The sequence below is a fragment of the Podarcis bocagei genome (assembly GCF_964188305.1).
Source record: "Podarcis bocagei genome assembly, chromosome: 2".
Classification (NCBI taxonomy): domain Eukaryota; kingdom Metazoa; phylum Chordata; class Lepidosauria; order Squamata; family Lacertidae; genus Podarcis; species Podarcis bocagei.
This window is the reverse complement of record NC_138126.1, coordinates 103,701,417-103,718,940: the sequence shown is the minus strand read 5'-3', so window position 1 is coordinate 103,718,940 and position 17,524 is coordinate 103,701,417. Positions and strand designations below refer to the sequence as shown.

The following is a 17,524-nucleotide window of genomic DNA, read 5'->3' as shown; positions in this document are numbered from 1 at the left end:
TACTTAATAACGCTGTTGGCACAACATCCAAATTTCATTCATCAGTAATTTATTTCCCTCATTCTTGTAGCACATTCAGCATCACATTATTTCTATCTTATTTACCGTTCAGAACTCATTAAGATCTCTTTTTATTGTTTTTAAACACCAGATCTAGATTAAATATTTGGTGTTGTGTTGGGATGAATGTTAATTGAGTTCTGAGCTCTATTAGGAAGGAAGTTGCCTTATACCAGGTAATATGCTCCAGTATAGTCTTCCTTCAGCAGACAGTGGCAATTCACTACCACCTATTTTACTGGACCTTTTTAACTGGAATTGACTTGAATTGAACATGGGGACATTTTGCATGAAAAAAACATGATCCGTTTGCTGCCAAATTACTAGCCAGCATCATTAGTAAACTATGACATAAGTCCTTGAGGCTACTCCATAGAAGGAATGAAAGAACCTAAGTCCTCTCCTCCACACAGGGCTGAAATGGTAACTTTTTGCAAAATGCACTGCAAACTGAACAACTACATTTTTGTACTTGGAACAATAAAACAAAAAAATTGAAACTGAACTGACCATATAAACATCCAAGAGCAACTCTCCCTCAGCTATATGGAACCAGCTATAAAACACAGTTAGGAGCAACCCCAAGGCGGTAAATAAACTGCTGAATAAAAGTCTCTGTTTCACTATCAGTCACCTGTTGGAGGTAGTAAATGTGTTACTTAAAAGGCAAAACACATTTGGGTAAGTGCAACTCGTAATCAATCATCATAACCTATCACCCACTTCTCATCCCCATGCAAGTGAGAAGACATCTTGATGTCTAGTACAAGCTCTTGTGGCAGATTTGCTGTCTGGAGTAAGGCTAATAAGGATTCTGAATGCAAAGTGGGTTACGGCTTCCAACACCACAAAGGCAAGCTGAAAATCCTGGCAATGCATTTCATGTTTCATACATTTATAGCATACACTGCAAGATCATAATGACCAAAGCCAAGTGCATTAAAAGGTATGCCACTGAAGACTTGTTCAGTGTTGGGGAGGGGGAATTTTCCTTAGAAGGTAAGGTACCATGCCCATTGCTGGCTCTGTGTAACAGTGTTTTATTAGCTTATGGAATTTGAAGAGCAATTTCTGGAATCCTCTTCAGGAGGAAATTTGGACATGCACATTAATTATGTATCTTAGCTAGCATCATTATTATCTCTGTAATCTAGCTCTCTTTATGTGCACACACTAATGCAGAGAGAGCTCCTCCAGAAGGACTGCAGGTACCCTTTCAAAAAAAGGAGTTACAAGAAGTACATAACAACTTAATGTGGGGGTACATAAAGGTGTGAACAAACTGAAGCTCTAAAATCAAACATTAGCAATAATGCTTTTATTGGTAAGTGTTGAGCAAATTTGACATGAAAGGGACCATGATTTAACTCCATCTGCAAATCGTGTACCTTGTTGAAGACCCATATTTCTCCATTTACTGTTGGTCTGGGGACACCATGCCCATTGTAGTGGAAGAGAACTCTCTCTTCCTTGGCATTTCGACGCAATGAGGTGCATAGCTTTTTAACTTCATCCACTGTAGGATCAAGACTCTGCTTGTATCGGGCCTGGTTGGAGAGAGGAAGGAGAGAGAAAGAATATATTACATTGTTTTATTCTTGCATACGGATGAGAATTAACAATAATTTGACATTTTTCCTGTATACAAGAATGAAGCTCACTTCCATTTAAATAGAGCACATAAATCAATAAGCAGCATGTATCTTATAATGTTTAAACTACATTTGTGTGCCCCCTTTGACAATTTCCCATGAAATCTTGCCTCTTACTCATTATTAAACAACTAAATAAACTTGGACAACTTTAAAATATCCACCTGCTATAAAAGCATCTCTCTCTTCATAATGCATAAACCCTCCTACAAATTATATTGATACCAAAGGAACTATCCGCAGTCCTGAAATGATTACAGGGTATAGCTAGAGATGCTGCAACAATTTAGACCTAGACAATAGGTCATTAAACATTCAAGAAGATAGAAATCCCAGATGAAAGCCTTGTTCAAATGAAAGTTTATTGTAAGTTAAGCCCCTAATTCATTTTTCAAACTCACTAGCAGACAATAGCCAGGGCACAAAGAACTACTTAGGCTCAAGCAAAAGGTATATACCATTTTCAGACCCACCCCTCCTTTGAGTTCTGCTGGATCTAACAGCAGCCTATAAGATGTCTCTTGGAAAGCCCACAAAGCAGGGCAAGAAGACAAAAGATCTCCCTGATTTTTGTCCTAGCAAGTGGTATTTAGTGCTATACCGCCTCTGAACACAGAGGTTCCACTTAGCTTGTGCCCTATACTCATGTATACTACTCGAAAGAAAACTATGTGCCAGTTTCATGTAAGAAACCAGAAAATCTACCATTGACACAGTATGTACAGAAGATTCATGCCCCTCCACAGATAGCTCCAACTTTATTCCGCCACTTCTCCAATAACGTGTTGCTTCTTATACATCTACAGTGCTATTAATATGAAACCTCACTGAAATGCTTGAAAACAGCTAATAATTATAACAATAAAATAATAATAGAACTTGCTTATTAAGGATTTGTTCATAACCTGAAGACAAACAAAATTTAAAAGACAGGTATGCACATGGCATCACTTGTGATAATATTCTCTTGCACAACTGCCACTGAAAGCTAGTGGAAACTACAACAAAAGTGCAGTGCCAATTCTAACACATTTTTCTTCCCAAGATGAATATCACAAGCACAAGTGCCTGTTCACTGACATTTTCTGCACTCGCATACTCTTAATGTAATGTTTTTCATGTTTGCCCCCCCCCCCACCGCTTACTGAAGAAAGGCAGAAAAACACTGGTACATAGCAAAGTTCTTGTATCAGTCCATTCATTTCAGCAGAGCTTGAATCAAAACAGAGAACAAACGTCCTTTAAATAACTTCATTAGGAAGGCTTATAATAGGGACAAGGGGAGAACAACCAAGCATAGCTACAAGTTTAAAGGGTAAAGAGCTACTTCTAAACAAATATATACTGTATAACCCCATTTCCTGTTTTGTACAGTGTCCTTTCACACTGTTTTTTGAAAATGCTGTACAGTGTCCTTTCACATTTATTTATTTTTTGCAAACTTCTAAAAGGTACTGCAGCATTTTCCCGTAAGAAATAGTAACCTTTCACTGCCTGTTTTTCTTTCACATTTTTTGTGGGTTTTTTACAGGAATAAAGCAGCAAGTTAACACAATAGTGGTTCTTGGCAATTCAGGGTGTTCTGTTAAAACTGTGCCTTGCAGTGTAATATTTCATTCCACTCATCTGTGTTTATGAGCAAGAGACAAGCAGCTGCAGGAAAGATGCTGCTAAAGTCTGTCACTCAAGAATGCTGCTCACAGTAGACTGCATTAATGCAAGCATCATCTTCTATCTCACTATCATATCTTACAGTGCCGTTATGAAGGTGCTGATTTGCAAAATGCATGCCTTAAATCACATTCTGCCTGTTGGCGCATTTACAAGACGCTATAACCAAGCCCTTGAGTGGTAGGCAATTTTTCAATTCTCACTTTGAAGAGGGGGTAGGGGCAATTTCCTTGCTGGAATCTCCGTCGCATCCCCCTAGCATAGCTATTAGACTGAGTTCATAATTAATAGTGGTGAATGGAAAGAAGAACTCTACATAGAACACCACTTTCACATTTACAGAGCTGAGTTGTAGTAGGAGGAAACAGGGGGGAAAACAAAGAGCCACTAAATAAGCAGTTATATACCTATCTGCCAGGCAAGGAGTTTTAGCCTTCACTTCCTTTTTTGGGGAAGTTTTTAATATTTGATGCTGCATTGTTTTTAACACTTGATTGGAAGCCGCCCAGAGTGGCTGGGGAGACTCAGCCAGATGGGTGGGGTATTAATAATAATAATAATAATTTTAAAATAGCATTCTGATGTACAGACAAGCCAAATCTCCATTCATGTTGTCCATGATGAGAGGTGTAACCAGCAATTTGTTTTGTTTTGACAACACTGTAATAATATTTCCTTTAGAGAGAAACAGAGAAAAAGCAGGAAAGTGATTAGGGAGAACTTTAAGGATAAGCTTGCAAACATTGCCAGTTCTTCTTTGTTTGGTTGTGTTGCATACTATGAGGTTGTATTCAGCTCAGGGGCAGAGCATTCAGTTTCATCATTTGAGGTGAAATGAAACATGCCCCACAACCCAACAAGCCTGTGTGGCAGTGCCAGCTCGTCCGGCAAAAACTTGCCCAAATCTCATGAAATCTCACCGGAAACTGGTGCTGCTGTTGGTGCCACTTCTCTGGAGACAGCAGAGCGCCCACGGGAATGCTACCTGGTGGGTTTTCTCTGCTTGAGGTGGTCACCTAATCTTGTCTCATGGACAGGCCATACCTGATTCAACTAACTTTTTACTCCAGAGTAGTAGTCATGGCCACTAATAGCAGTGGGCCTACCAAGAGTAAGCTGAATACACCCCTATATTTTTATCCCACTTTTTAGAAAATTATTTTCTCTTAAAGGGGCTCTCAGCAATGAAAACGGGTTCACAAAGACACACAAGGGAAGCAAAGTGTGAGGTAAGAGTTTTCCATGGTAGCAGGGAACAGTATTACTGGCTGGGCATTTAGAGTTTGACCTGGCAACATCCTGGGCTGGGACTAGATCTGACAAAGAGTCCAGTATCAAAAAACCAAATGTGTGTGAAATCGGTGTGCCTTGACATGTCCTGCCAAGTGGTGGAGACAGCTAGATCAAACTGGGTTCAAGTACAGTATTGGCCTGAATATAAGCAGGACTTTCCCCACCAAATTCCGACTGTGAAAAGTTAAAGTGTGGTTTATATTCGCAACTTTACAGTATTCAGCTAGAAGCGTGGGGCAAACAGCGCCAGGAATGTGTCGAAGGGACACTTGCTCCGCACATTGTCCCCCATTCTCTCCCCCAAGGCTGGGAAGGGAGAGGGGGGGAGGGGAAAGGCTGCCGGCGACGCAGCTCTCCCCCCCCCCCAGTATGCAACCAGGAGCAGCGAGGAAGGGAGTGGCTTATATTCGGCTATTTTTTCTCGCCCTCCCTCCAATTTTAAAGGTGTGGCTTATATTCGGGTGCGGCTTATATTCGGGCCAATACGGTATGTTCTAAATATGTATATATTTATTGGGTAGAATATCACTATAGGACCACTAATGCTATTGGGATCAGAGAGATGAGGCATTGCCTCCATTCAGAAAAAAACTAAATTCCAGCTTCAGAATTTTGTCCTTAGAAACATCGGAAGTTGTCTTATATTGAGGCAAACCATTGGTCCAAAGAGCCCATCTACACTGACTGGCAGGAGCTCTCCAAAGTTTCAGTCAGAAGTTTTCCCCAGGTCTACCAGCAGATGCCAGGGACTGAAGTTGGGACCTTCTCCATACAAAACAGATGTTCTACCATAAGCTATGCCCCTTCCTAAAACAGGCTTCTCAGATTTCATCAAAAATATTCTCTCTTTAAGCCACAGTTGCAACTCTATAGTTAGTCTCTAAAAAGATTTGATCACATGCCTCACTTGTCAGCTTCATTAACTAGCACAGGTACATCATTTAAAGATTGTCTGGCTGTTACCACTGCCCCCTTCTAGAAGGCAAACCAAACCTTATGTTTTGACTATTTACATGCCCCCTGTGATTACAACACCAAAGAAAAAAAGCAATGTGAAGAGCACAGCTTGGTTCTTTTGATTCATAGTTATTTCCCCCCAGATGTTACTCTGTCAAAATGAGTTCTCTAAGACAGCATTGACAGCTGTTATGCCATTTTAATGACAGTACAAACATTGTGCAAACAGTAAATCGGGATGCAAGATTCCTTATAAGCAAAAAATAAAATAAAATTGTGTGTGTGTTTAAAAAAATATCTATCTGTCCTGTTTTCATCTCATGAAACTGCAGGTAAAAACTGCATTTCCTTCCAAATGAATGCTATCCTGTGCCATAAGCCATTTTGGTTGCTTTGTGTCTTAATACCCAATCAGACCTATTTCCTGAAACTACTGCCTATGATCTTATTCTTCTCCCACTCACTGTACTTCCCTCCCTCCTTCAAATCAGCTATGAAGAATAGGCAATACATCTTGAAGAAATGGCAGTGGGGATTATATTTGTCTCAGTGCATACAAGAAAGAGTATGCAATACAAAATGCTTACAGGATTTCTACAAACTGAGGGTGTAATTCAACCCCCCTCCGAGCTGTGCTGGACTGAATGGAGGTGTCCCTCTGCCCAGCCCACTGACAACAGAAAGACCCAAAATTAAGCATTCAGTGGCAAGGAGCACCTGAGCTGCTCTGGGATCCACTGGATCCCATGATGGCATTGGGCCTGATAGCTGTGCCAGCTACAGGTAGATACAGTAGTCTGTCTGACCTCCCTTCTTTCCCAGCTGGCATACATGGCAGAGATGTAGCCCTGATGTTGTTAAACTCTGCTGGGCAGTGACCGGGTTTAGGATTCCACACTTCAAATTTCCCATTATTTTTCACATATGTATCACACCCCTTCTTAAATGAACTCAAAACATGAGATGTGGAAGTTATTTTATGCTCACAACAACTTGAGGGCACATTTATTTTTAATTTTATTTGTTTTATTTGTATTCTCCAAGGAGCTCAAAGTGGCATACATGGCTCTCCCTGCTCCTCATTTAATCCCCACAACATCCCTGTGAAGTAGGTTAGTCTATGAAGCAGTGACTGGCTCAAGGTCACTCAGTGAACTTCAAGACTGAGTGAGGATTTGAGCCTTGTCAGACTAAACCACATAGGCTGAAGAAATGGTGGACAGCCTGTCTCACTTTGCCACTAAACTACAAGCAGGGCCAAGCACTTACCTGAATTCACTATGCATCTCACCCCACGTGCAGCATGATATCTGTGTCTTATGTACCCAGTGCTCCCATTTACATAAAACTGATTATCTATGTGTTTCAGACGCCCCATAGGTCATTTAAACAAAATGGAACATTCTGCATACATGTGGGAAGATTCTAAGGACTATCACAGAAACAAGAGATCAAAGAAAAACTTCAAGAAACAAAAGCACAGACTGGTAGGTCTCAGTGCATTTGGGGATTGAAATTCAATGAAATTTAATTTCTAGTTCCCTTAGTAAAATTTATTTAGATTTTTTTTATGGTGCAGTGTTAGGAACTGCCAAATTGTGCACAGCCTTTTTGTTTCTCAACTGTAAAGAGTCGTTCCACTCTTCAAGACTACACAATTTCAGAAAGACCATGTCTTGCTAACACTTGAAACCCAGAGCACAAGATTGTTTCTAAAAGTCATATTGATTGATTGATTGATTGATTGATTGATTGTATTCCAGAGTAATTATGAGATAAAAAGGAAGCACTTTCCCCAGCAACACAAGGAAGAATTGCTCAATACAGTTTGGGAGCAATTACAGTGGAAACAGAGTACGTACCTTCCCTAAACAGAAAAGCAGTAGTTTCTACAGGAGTTGCCAACTAAATTGCTTCTGGAAAAAGGTACATCAAAACAGATCCTTCAATTGACAGAAAACTGACACATGCTTAGAAACAGATTCTAGCAAAGAAGCTATCTTCCACTGTCAACCACAACACCATTATCGGCGCTAGACAGAATATCCTGCTGGCAGTATATAATCAAAAAGCAGCAAATTGCTTGCATGGAACCTGAAATGGGCAGATTACTCTACAATGCTAGTGGACAGTACAATTTCAACTCTGGATCCCTGTAAACCACTGTTCACAAGTTGGGAGTCAGCTTCAGGAATGCATGCTGTTTCCTTTGAAATTTGTGAATGGACTCTTCCTCCTCCTGTCAATCTTAACCAGAGTTTAGTATAAAATTGTCACCATTGCTAACCATGATAAATGCTAAACAGTGTTCCCTTCTCAATCAGAATTTGAAACCAAGGTTTGAAATGAGCTTGCATCTGGGTAAGATGGGAACCATGGTTCATATTAATGTACTTGTAATGCTAGCCCACATTTAAGCTTAATAACAGCAGGAAGTGAAAAATTCACATGAGAGGAAAAGGAATGAATGCACAGTCTCAAGATTAACTTCTACAGTGGTGCCTCGCAAGACGAAATTAATCCGTTCCGCGAGTCTCTTCGTCTAGCGGTTTTTTCGTCTTGCGAAGCAACCCTATTAGCGGCTTAGCAGATTAGCGCTATTAGCGGTTTAGCGGCTATTAAAGGCTTAGAGGCTATTAAAGGCTTAGCGGATTAGCGGCTAAAAGGCTATTAGCGGCTTAGCGGCTTAGAAAAAGGGGGGCGGAAAAAAATCGGAACACTTGCAAGACGTTTTCGTCTTGCAAAGCAAGCCCATAGGGAAAATCGTCTTGCGAAGCAGCTCAAAAACGGAAAACCCTTTCGTCTAGCGGGTTTTCCGTCTTGCGAGGCATTCGTCTTGCGGGGCACCACTGTAATTCGTAAAAGAATGGTGTGCAGAGAACCAACATTGCTGTTGCCTTAACTATATGTAGAAAACAAAATCTAATACTCTCTTGCTGAAGGAATGGGAAACCTGAGGCCTTCCAGTTGTTGCTGAACTACAACTCCCATCATCCCATCCATGCTGCCTGTGGCTGGTCAGAAGATGAGAAGGGCATAGGTTTGTCAAGACTACAGTTAAAAACATATCATGGGTCACAAGTGGTCCACTGCTGCTCTGAAAATATAGTTGTTTCCCCTCTGTATGCATTATACCTGGAAAAATAGGCTACCATCAAAACTTTCAAAAGGAACTTAGAGAGACCTTAAATTGAAAGGCCTAGCACAGGGTAGCAATTTCTCACCAATGTCAGTAGTAGATTCATATGACAGCAACCGAGAGGAGAGAAACACATCATTTCACATGAGTAATTCCTTTTCTCCTCTGTCTCCACACCCAATCTCTCACATAAACTGCATATTCCAGCTCTTAAAGGAAGAAATCTGATGCATTTCATAGTGAAACCATTCTAATTTTCAGACCACATAGCTTTGGGGGCCCAAAGCAGCACATCTTGTTCCTCCAAACTGCCCTGCATTTTTGCTGTGCCACTCTTTCAAGCTAGTAGCTGACAGATTTACAACTTTACCCTCCTCACACGAAGATTTACCAAGGGCACCAATGCACAAGATCATATTGGTTTTGTTAAGATTAAGTAGACTGAACCATATCGCTCCTAGGTACTGGGAGAGTGCTTAAAGTTGATTAGCTTTAAAATGTTATTTTAAATCACAAACAACTGACACCTAAATGAATTTCCTCTATTGGTGTTAAATGTAGCTTTTTGATAGTAGAAAGACCTCACTATGCAGTCAAGATTATGGGTTGTATCCAAGTCATACTTTCTGTTGAAATTAATACACAAGCTAGTAATGGCTAACAATGCCGTTTATTTCAGTGGCTCTACGGACTATGAGTGAGTCAGATACAACCACATGTTTAATTTTATGACCTTTCTTTTTGTCTACAAACTGATTTGCTTACTTCCCATTAAAAGTGTTTAATGCCAGTGTTCGTTCCTTTCATAAAGCCTTTTTTATTCCATTATATCCTCTGTTTGTTGTCGGTGTCAGTTATTTTCCACTGTTAGATGTTCCTGTTCCACGTTTTCAAGGCAAAATATCTGCTTTAGCTGAGGATGAGTGCAAAACTAATGGCATCTCTGCAGATGTATAGATTGGCTTTTAATCCTTCAACAACATTTCACTGTAATAAAAGAGCAATTAAAACTTTAGTGGATAAGGCTGCACTAGCTTCTTTTTGCCACCTACTAGCTGCAGAGTAGGGGGTGGGGTGGGGGAAACAACTACTTACAGCAAACTCTACTTGACCTAGCAAATTCTTCTTGATTTTTTATATAACATTTCCCTCCGTATTTCTGCCTGGTCCTTGGCAAGAAAGCTTTCCTTCTGATTATGGTTATCAGAAAGGACACTCTCAATTACAGCTCCTTTGCTGATGGTATTCAGCTGTATCTGTCATTCCAAAGCTGACACCAAGCTCAGAGTTGTCAAAATGCCTTGTTGATGGGCACCGCAGGACAAGCATGAAATTGCTGGTGGTGATGTCAGTCAGCTGCTTCAGTGGTGAGGATCTGATTTTTATTATCGCTTTAGTGTGAGACTCAAGACGTTATGTCTACAAAAAAAGCCTTGGGGAACTCCAAATTGGGAACAGTCTCAATTCCACTTACAAAATTAAGACAGAACACTTCTTATTTCTTTCAATACTGCATCCATCTGAAATCTGAGTAAAGATGATGACAATACCAATTAATTCATTTCTTCCTATTGATTAGTTGTAGACAGTACTTCAAACAATCTGGAATAAATGCAAGTGTGACTATTTACACAACAAAACAAAACAAAACAAAACAAAACAAAACAAAACACCACTACAAAGGATTAAGTAAATTTTTATTTGTGCATTTGAATGCCAAATCTAAAACAATTATAAAACAACAGGAACTTAAAAGTAGAAGTCCAGGGGTTTTTTTTGCATTTAACTGGCTATGATTTAGAATAGAAGAAAACTCAAAAGCTGCAGAGTTTTAATCAAGACTATGAAGCCATTTTTGCAAATCCTTATTATAATATGCATAACCAATTCTTTTGTTTCTCTTGTGTACCAGTACAGCTGTCAGGGATTTCTGTGGCAATTTTATTTTGATTAAAAATGCGACAAAAATATGAGAAAGATAACTAACATAATATCCTGTTATTTTTCCAGAATAATTTGACTTTTTGTGTTACATTGCCACTCTAATTGCCCTATGCAGGTTTCAATATGCCAAAAGCTTTTTCTTATAACAACATAAACATATGAAGGGGGAAATCGCTTGACACTGAGATTTTCCAAGGCTGTGGAGAGATGACAAGAGGCGCCTCTGTCACAAGCGGAGGCATGAAAAGCAGCTCACGGTTTTTTCAGCCTTTGGAAAAACAAAAAACTGCCATTCAAGTCAGTGAAATGAATACATAGGAAAGAATTATGCATGCAGGTGGAGCAGCACTTACTCTTCCTGCTGCCCCTGTGGTTGCATCTGCAGTTAACTTCTTTGAATTACAGACTAAGAAAATACTTCATTGGTCTAATTTCAAGCTATCTTCCAGGTATTCTCCAAAGGTAAAAAAAAGTAGCAAATATTTGGTGCAGAGCAGGTATGCCGTTTCCCCTTCTTAAAGAGAGTAACGGGTACCCTAAAGCAAGTGCCAAACTGCCCAAGCTTTGCACACAGCCAATAAAGCATATTGTGTGCACGAGAGAGACAGAAAATGTTGGGATCTACCCTGTCGGACTGTGTGCGCAATTCTTCTGTCTTAAGGGCTGTGAGAACCAGCAGGAGCCTGATTGAGCCAGAGCTCTCAGCTTTGTTTCCCAGCCAGGAATATGCAGCAGAGCTCTGGAATTTGCCTGTGTCTTCTCCATCTCCATCACCCTGATAGAGAGGGAGAATGTGGAGCAGCGACAGGGCAGAAAAGCAAGGGGATGTAGATGAGCAGAGATGGAGATGGGTGTCCACCACTGTTATATTACATTGAGATTACTGGAGAGTGAAGGCTTTAACCTACCTCAGCAAACCCAAAGCAGCCCAAAGCACAGTCCTTGCACTGCAAAGCAGCTGCGTTTCCTTCTCTCTATAAGCTGCCTCCAGCCCACTGGTATGTGGCCCTCAACTACCTACATGTGGCTCTTGGGGGACCAAAGTTTACAAGAAATATGGTGGGTTAAAAAATAAAGTCCTGTTGCAGATTAAATATTAATAAAAGGTGTATGGTAGCCAATGCTTTCCTTTCGAAAAAGTAGAATTCATTTCAACCTGTGCATGCATGGACATAGACATGGCCCTGGAGACAAAAACTGGGTGGAATGGCAACAAAATATAAAAAATTAGTTTGACAAAATTCTAATCTATGTTAAGAAAAGTGGTTGTTCAGAAGAGAAATTACTGGCAACTCTGCTTTAATAGACTAACACTGTTCTCTTCTGAACAATGCATAAAATCTGTTTTTCATCAACTGCATCACCATTTCCCCTCGAGAAGGACCGAGGTTCTACCTTCTGTCAAGCACATAAAAAGAAAATAATGAAAAGTATGCAACATTTATTTTAATTCAGGATTTAAAACATTTAAACAGTATCACTAAATCAAGAATTTGTGTAAACTGTGCAGACACTCAGTGTCAATTATTGATGTAATTGAGAAGTTCTAGCTCACTGAAATATTTTGCATTAGACCTGCAATCAATTGCCAAGCAGCAATGTTTTTATCTTATTCCCAGTTTGCCACACATCCATGTCAATCGTCCTTTGTTTCCAAGTGCTATGACAGGGAGCCCATCCTGATGACAAGCCATAAAGACAACATCCCATCTGTCCTCAGCATCTAAAATATGAATCCTCCACCCTGCTTTATAATTTAGAAATGCCTGCTTACAGCATAAATATTACCGTATTTTTTGCTCTATAGGACGCACCCGACCATAGAATGCACCTAGTTTTAGAGGGGGAGAACAAGGGGGGAAAAATCTCTCCCTCTCTGCGCAGTGCCCCTTCAGCGAAGCTGCAGGAGAAATGGAGCCCCTTCCATTTCTCCTCCCGCTTTGCTGAAGGGGTGCTGCACAGAGAGGGAAAGCTGTGCAGCGCCTCTCCAGCGAAGCGAAGCCAGGTGCGCACCGACCCCTCTTGCTCTCCATGGTTCAGCAAAAGTAACGCGAAGCCTCCGGAGTGCGGTGGGAGCGCTCCCGCTGCGCTTCGGAGGCTTCGCGTTGCTTTCACTGAAGCCATGGAGCCTGCATTCGCTCCATAAGACGCACACACATTTCCCCTTCATTTTTGGAGGGGGAAAAGTGCGTCTTATAGAGCGAAAAATACGGTAGTCACTGTTCAGTTAGGCAGGATATAGGATCTGAGCAAGACTACATCATAAACAGGAAAAAAGCATGTGAACATACAGGATGGAATCCAAATGGTGTCTGTGCTGACAGAAAAAGGGGAGGGAATTTTGCTGATTTCATGACCCCCAGCAGCCTCCTGAAACTCAACTTGGGAAACTTAGGAGTTCCTCCAGAACAGGGTGGAAGGTTAGCAAAGAGTGGGCTGCAGGCGGAAAGAGGAATATCAGCAAAAGATTCATCTCTTCATCTTTTAGCAGAGCTGTTCACTGGACCAAAAACACTTCCATGGGAACAAGGGCACTAACTGGATTCTACCTGTAGGGTTGGACCCAAACTATGTTAATTGCATTTAGTTAAGTCAAGGTTAAACCAATGGCAACAAAGTGCAATTACAAATTTGGATCCAGTCCAGACTTTGCAAATCAGAATCCTAGAAACTATATTGTGTACTAGACTTAATCCTCAGAAAAAAACATAATCAAATTATGACATAACTATAAAACTGGAGGGCTAGAAGGGAACCATGAACACGGTAAGATCCAAACCCCAGACAGAAAGGATTGTATAACAAAAACTAAGACTCCCAAATGTGGCACTAGTGAGGACCTCTTCAGTGCAAAAAACACAAATACAATTATGATGGGAATGTGTCTCTTTCAAAAGCAGATTTCCCTTTTAAAAGGCGTGGAAGTGTGAGCCCAACTTTAGCATCTCATAATATCTGTATATGTTGCAGGGAATAGATAGCTCTTGTCTGTTGTTATAAAGAGAGGGAGCCTTGTGTATTTATTTTGCCTACATGTATTTTGAAGCCAGGTACCTTATTTGAAAGCAAAGGATCTTGCAAGAAGTGGTGTAAGACAAGTTGACAGTTACTTCCCACATTACTTTTAGCTGACATGTGTGCATGGAACTCCATGAAATAGAACCCCTGGGGAACCAAAACAGGTTTCCTTAGCAGCTATCAGGACCATCTATTGTCTTAACAAAGAAAGAGAGGCAAAGCAATGTGCATTGTCCTGACAGTAAGAAGTATGATGGGGTAAGCACTTACCCAATGAAGGATTACAATCTACATTACTAAATGCTAACCGTTTGGACCCAGTTTTCATAAAAGAGCACTTTCTCCAAATTTTCCTGCTATGATTCCTAAGACTAACCCCTTAACCCTGAAACTCATTGTCTTGTAGAATCATCTTTTCAAAGCACTGTTTTCTCTTTTTTAAATTGATTTCACATAATGCAATAAATGAAGATCCATTTTAACATTTGTTGCATTCTGTTTCACTCATTTTAACTAACTATTGTTTAATGTTTTCAATGAATTGGTGCTCATCCAAAGTCTTTAGAGTGAAGCAATTTAGAAATCTTCAGTATATAAATTATGAACTCCTTTCTAGTACTGATTTTGCTGCCAGAATGCTGTTCTACAATCAGTGCCTTTAATTAACCCAAATAATTCAGATTATTTGGGCTCATTAAAGTCCCTGATGATAGAAAAAATTGGTTTTTATAAGAGGGTTGGCCTCTCACCTTCAGAAAACTCTGGCATGGGAGTTCCATGATCCTACACCTGCCAAGCCTCAGAGGTACATCTCCCATGTGGAAGTCAGTTATTTAAATAAAATTTTGAACCATGTTCAGGAATAACAAACTCTAAATGTTGGAAAGTTTAATTTTCCATTTCAATTCTGCTTTCTCTTCTATTTAAAACTTTCAAAAGAAAAAGTAACAAAAAGAAACAGGAAGCTAAACTTGTACTTGCAATTTCATTCTTCTCATGACAAAACAAAAGAAAAAGAAAGTAATCTACACAGGAGATCACACCTGCCTCTCTGTAACTTTTATATCTCCAATCTATGAATATAGATACCTTTCCTCCCCTAGAGAAGTGGGGCCACCATGGCATTACACACTGTGGGTTTTGGCACTGAATATTTTATCTACAGCATGTCATTTCCTGTCACACTTCATCAACTCACTCACTCAAGAGAGACGCTTTTTGTGTTTGTGCAGGCTTCCATTTCATCATGCTGATTGTGCTGGAGAAGCCACACACAGCATTTCTAAACCAATTAACAGGTCAGTGAAAACAGCTGCTGAAAGTCTTGAATGGGCAATAAAGCAGCCTGCTGGTAGATTAGGTTTAGCTAAAATCCACAGCAAACGTAGCAGTGCCACTCCATGTCCCATAACACAGCATCCCTATCTTTTCTTTGCATTTCATTCTTTCAAAAGATAAGGGAAACATTCACATCTGCAATAATTAGTTGGTGAAACATTCAGTTCACCAAGGAGTACTTTGCAAAGAGGAGGAAGCAATTTCAACCTCTGAACTACAGAGATATGCCCCTGATTTCACTGGCCATACAGCATAAAACCCCAAAATCAATGGGCTTATTAGATTTTAAATTCTTACTCTGGGGTAGTCCTCGGAGGAATCTGCCTTATACCAAGTCAGGCCACTGGTCCATCCATCTCAGGATTGCCATCCTTCGCTGACTAGCAGGCGCTGTCCAGTGTTTCAGACCTAAATATTTCCCAGTCATACCTGGACACACTTGGGATTGAAATATGGGACCTTCTGCATTTAAAGCATTGGCTCTGCCACTGAGCTACAACCCCTTCCAGGTAAAGCTAAGTGGGTGCAGCTGAAATGCCTGTAAAACTACTGCATGGTTGGGGATGTTCATGTGAAACAGCTGCAGGCCTGGTAAGTGTGAGACTAGTGCAGAAATACATCTTGTGAACCACTCCAAACACATTATGGCTTTTTTTTCTGAAGCACTCAGGTAGACCCTTTAATGTCTGAACTGATCTTGAGGTAGTGCATTTAAGATCTGCTGCCAGGTCTTAATACTCTAAAAAAAATGATGCCCTTTTCTCAGCCTTAGGGTAGGGAAAAACAAATGCAAGTTTAAGTAGACTATTAGATACAAAACAATCACTTTGTTCTGACAAGGGATGCAAGGAAACCACAGGAGAGCCAAATTGAGACATCTGTTATAAACGGACAATGTATGTGGCCATTACTGAAGATGACAAACTTATTCCAACTCTTGCTTGTCTAGTAGATCTGAACCTTACAAATGCTGCAAGGAATTCATCTTAGTTAACTATAATTCTTTCCTCTATCACGTGACACTGATCAGCAGAATTTTTCCAAGCAGGGCAAAAAAAGGAGCTAGCAGCTGAATCTTCCTAGGCAAGGTGGACTGCAATGTGCATGTTTTCAATATTGCAGCCAATACATCCCCTTTATGTTTCCCCTAAAAGCTTCCCCAGAGGGTCAAGGGCAACTACTGAACCTTGTGTGTCTTAAAAGCCTGCAGTGGGGGTGGGGAGATAATAAAAAATCAGATGGAGGACTCTTGAACAGCTTGGGCAAAGTTCCTTATTTTTGGCAAATTTCTCCTCCAGTTACAGCCCTAAATGTTCCGTAAGCCTGTTTTGCACTGCACAGGGGTGGGGCACAGGAGGCTAGAGTGGCAAGGAGAGAAAAGATCACTTGTGTGAGTTTGTACTCCATAACACAATATTGGATGCAATCTTGATGTACATTTTTTTTTTTGCTACAGAACAGCTTAAAACTGGAGAGCAAAGGAAGGCCCAGAGGACAAAACATCAGAGAGCTGTTCAGACACATTTGGCAACTAGTTCCCAGCTCTCTGTCGCTGTGTGGATGCCTGTACGGTGCAATAAAGAGAGGAGTTAAAATATGACACAACCACAATGATCTAAGTGAGTAAGTTAAGCCAGCTGTAATTGTTGCTAATTGCCTTGCACCTGCTTTAGCCTTGTTGTCACTTCTTGGGCTGGGATCTTATCAAGAGAGCCCATTGCATCTGGATCTTCAAAGAGGAGACGTCTAGTGGGCACAATATATCAGAGCTGGTGGTATTTGACATTTAACCCCCAGCTCTCTGCAGGAAGAAGAGGAGTTCATGTGCAACACAACCATGTTATTTAAGTGAGTGGAGCCGGCTGTGATTTTTATTCTTCTTTCATTAAAAAGCCTTGCACCTGACTCATCCTTGGTGAGACTATCAGAACTGGAACATTATCAAGAGACCCCACCATGTGCAGAGGCTATACTGAATTACTGCAGCTGATGGATTTCTGTTTATTACTGCACTATAACATCCATATTACTCCCCTTGAGGTTTAGAAAGTGCTGGGTGGTTTTCTTCCTTCCAATACTGTGTCTACAGGGATACAACAAGGAGGGCCACAGGAGCGCTTCTATAACAATGATTCTGGGCAGAGGGAGGCATTGATACAGAAGGTTGGAGTATTATTCCATAACAAGACAGCTCTCATTCATTTAACTGCAGGTGAAGGAACCCACCTAGCATGAAACACTGAAGCCTGGGTGAAGGAGATGCATAGGGGGGCATGTCTGTAACAATTGCATCTGCCCCAGAATTCAGTGCAGTACCATGCCAGGTTTGAGGGGCAGGATTAATCATTGCCCATAAGGGAATAAATTTGAAAGTACTTGACACGGAATCAGAGAGACAGAATAGGGATGTCACTGGTATACCACACACACTGCTGGCCAGCAATCTATCATA

The 17,524-nt window shown here is 40.7% G+C and overlaps 1 protein-coding gene across 2 annotated transcripts in view; it reads right to left on the bottom strand.

Moving 5' to 3' along the window:
- RPTOR (regulatory associated protein of MTOR complex 1) overlaps positions 1-17,524 on the bottom strand; it is a 325,607-nt gene that overhangs the window by 218,115 nt on the left and 89,968 nt on the right. For both annotated transcript variants that reach the window (XM_081180842.1, XM_081180843.1), the window contains exon 4: positions 1,449-1,607. In XM_081180842.1, coding sequence (XP_081036968.1) covers positions 1,449-1,607 — 159 coding nt within the window. The remainder of the gene's footprint in view (positions 1-1,448; positions 1,608-17,524) is intronic.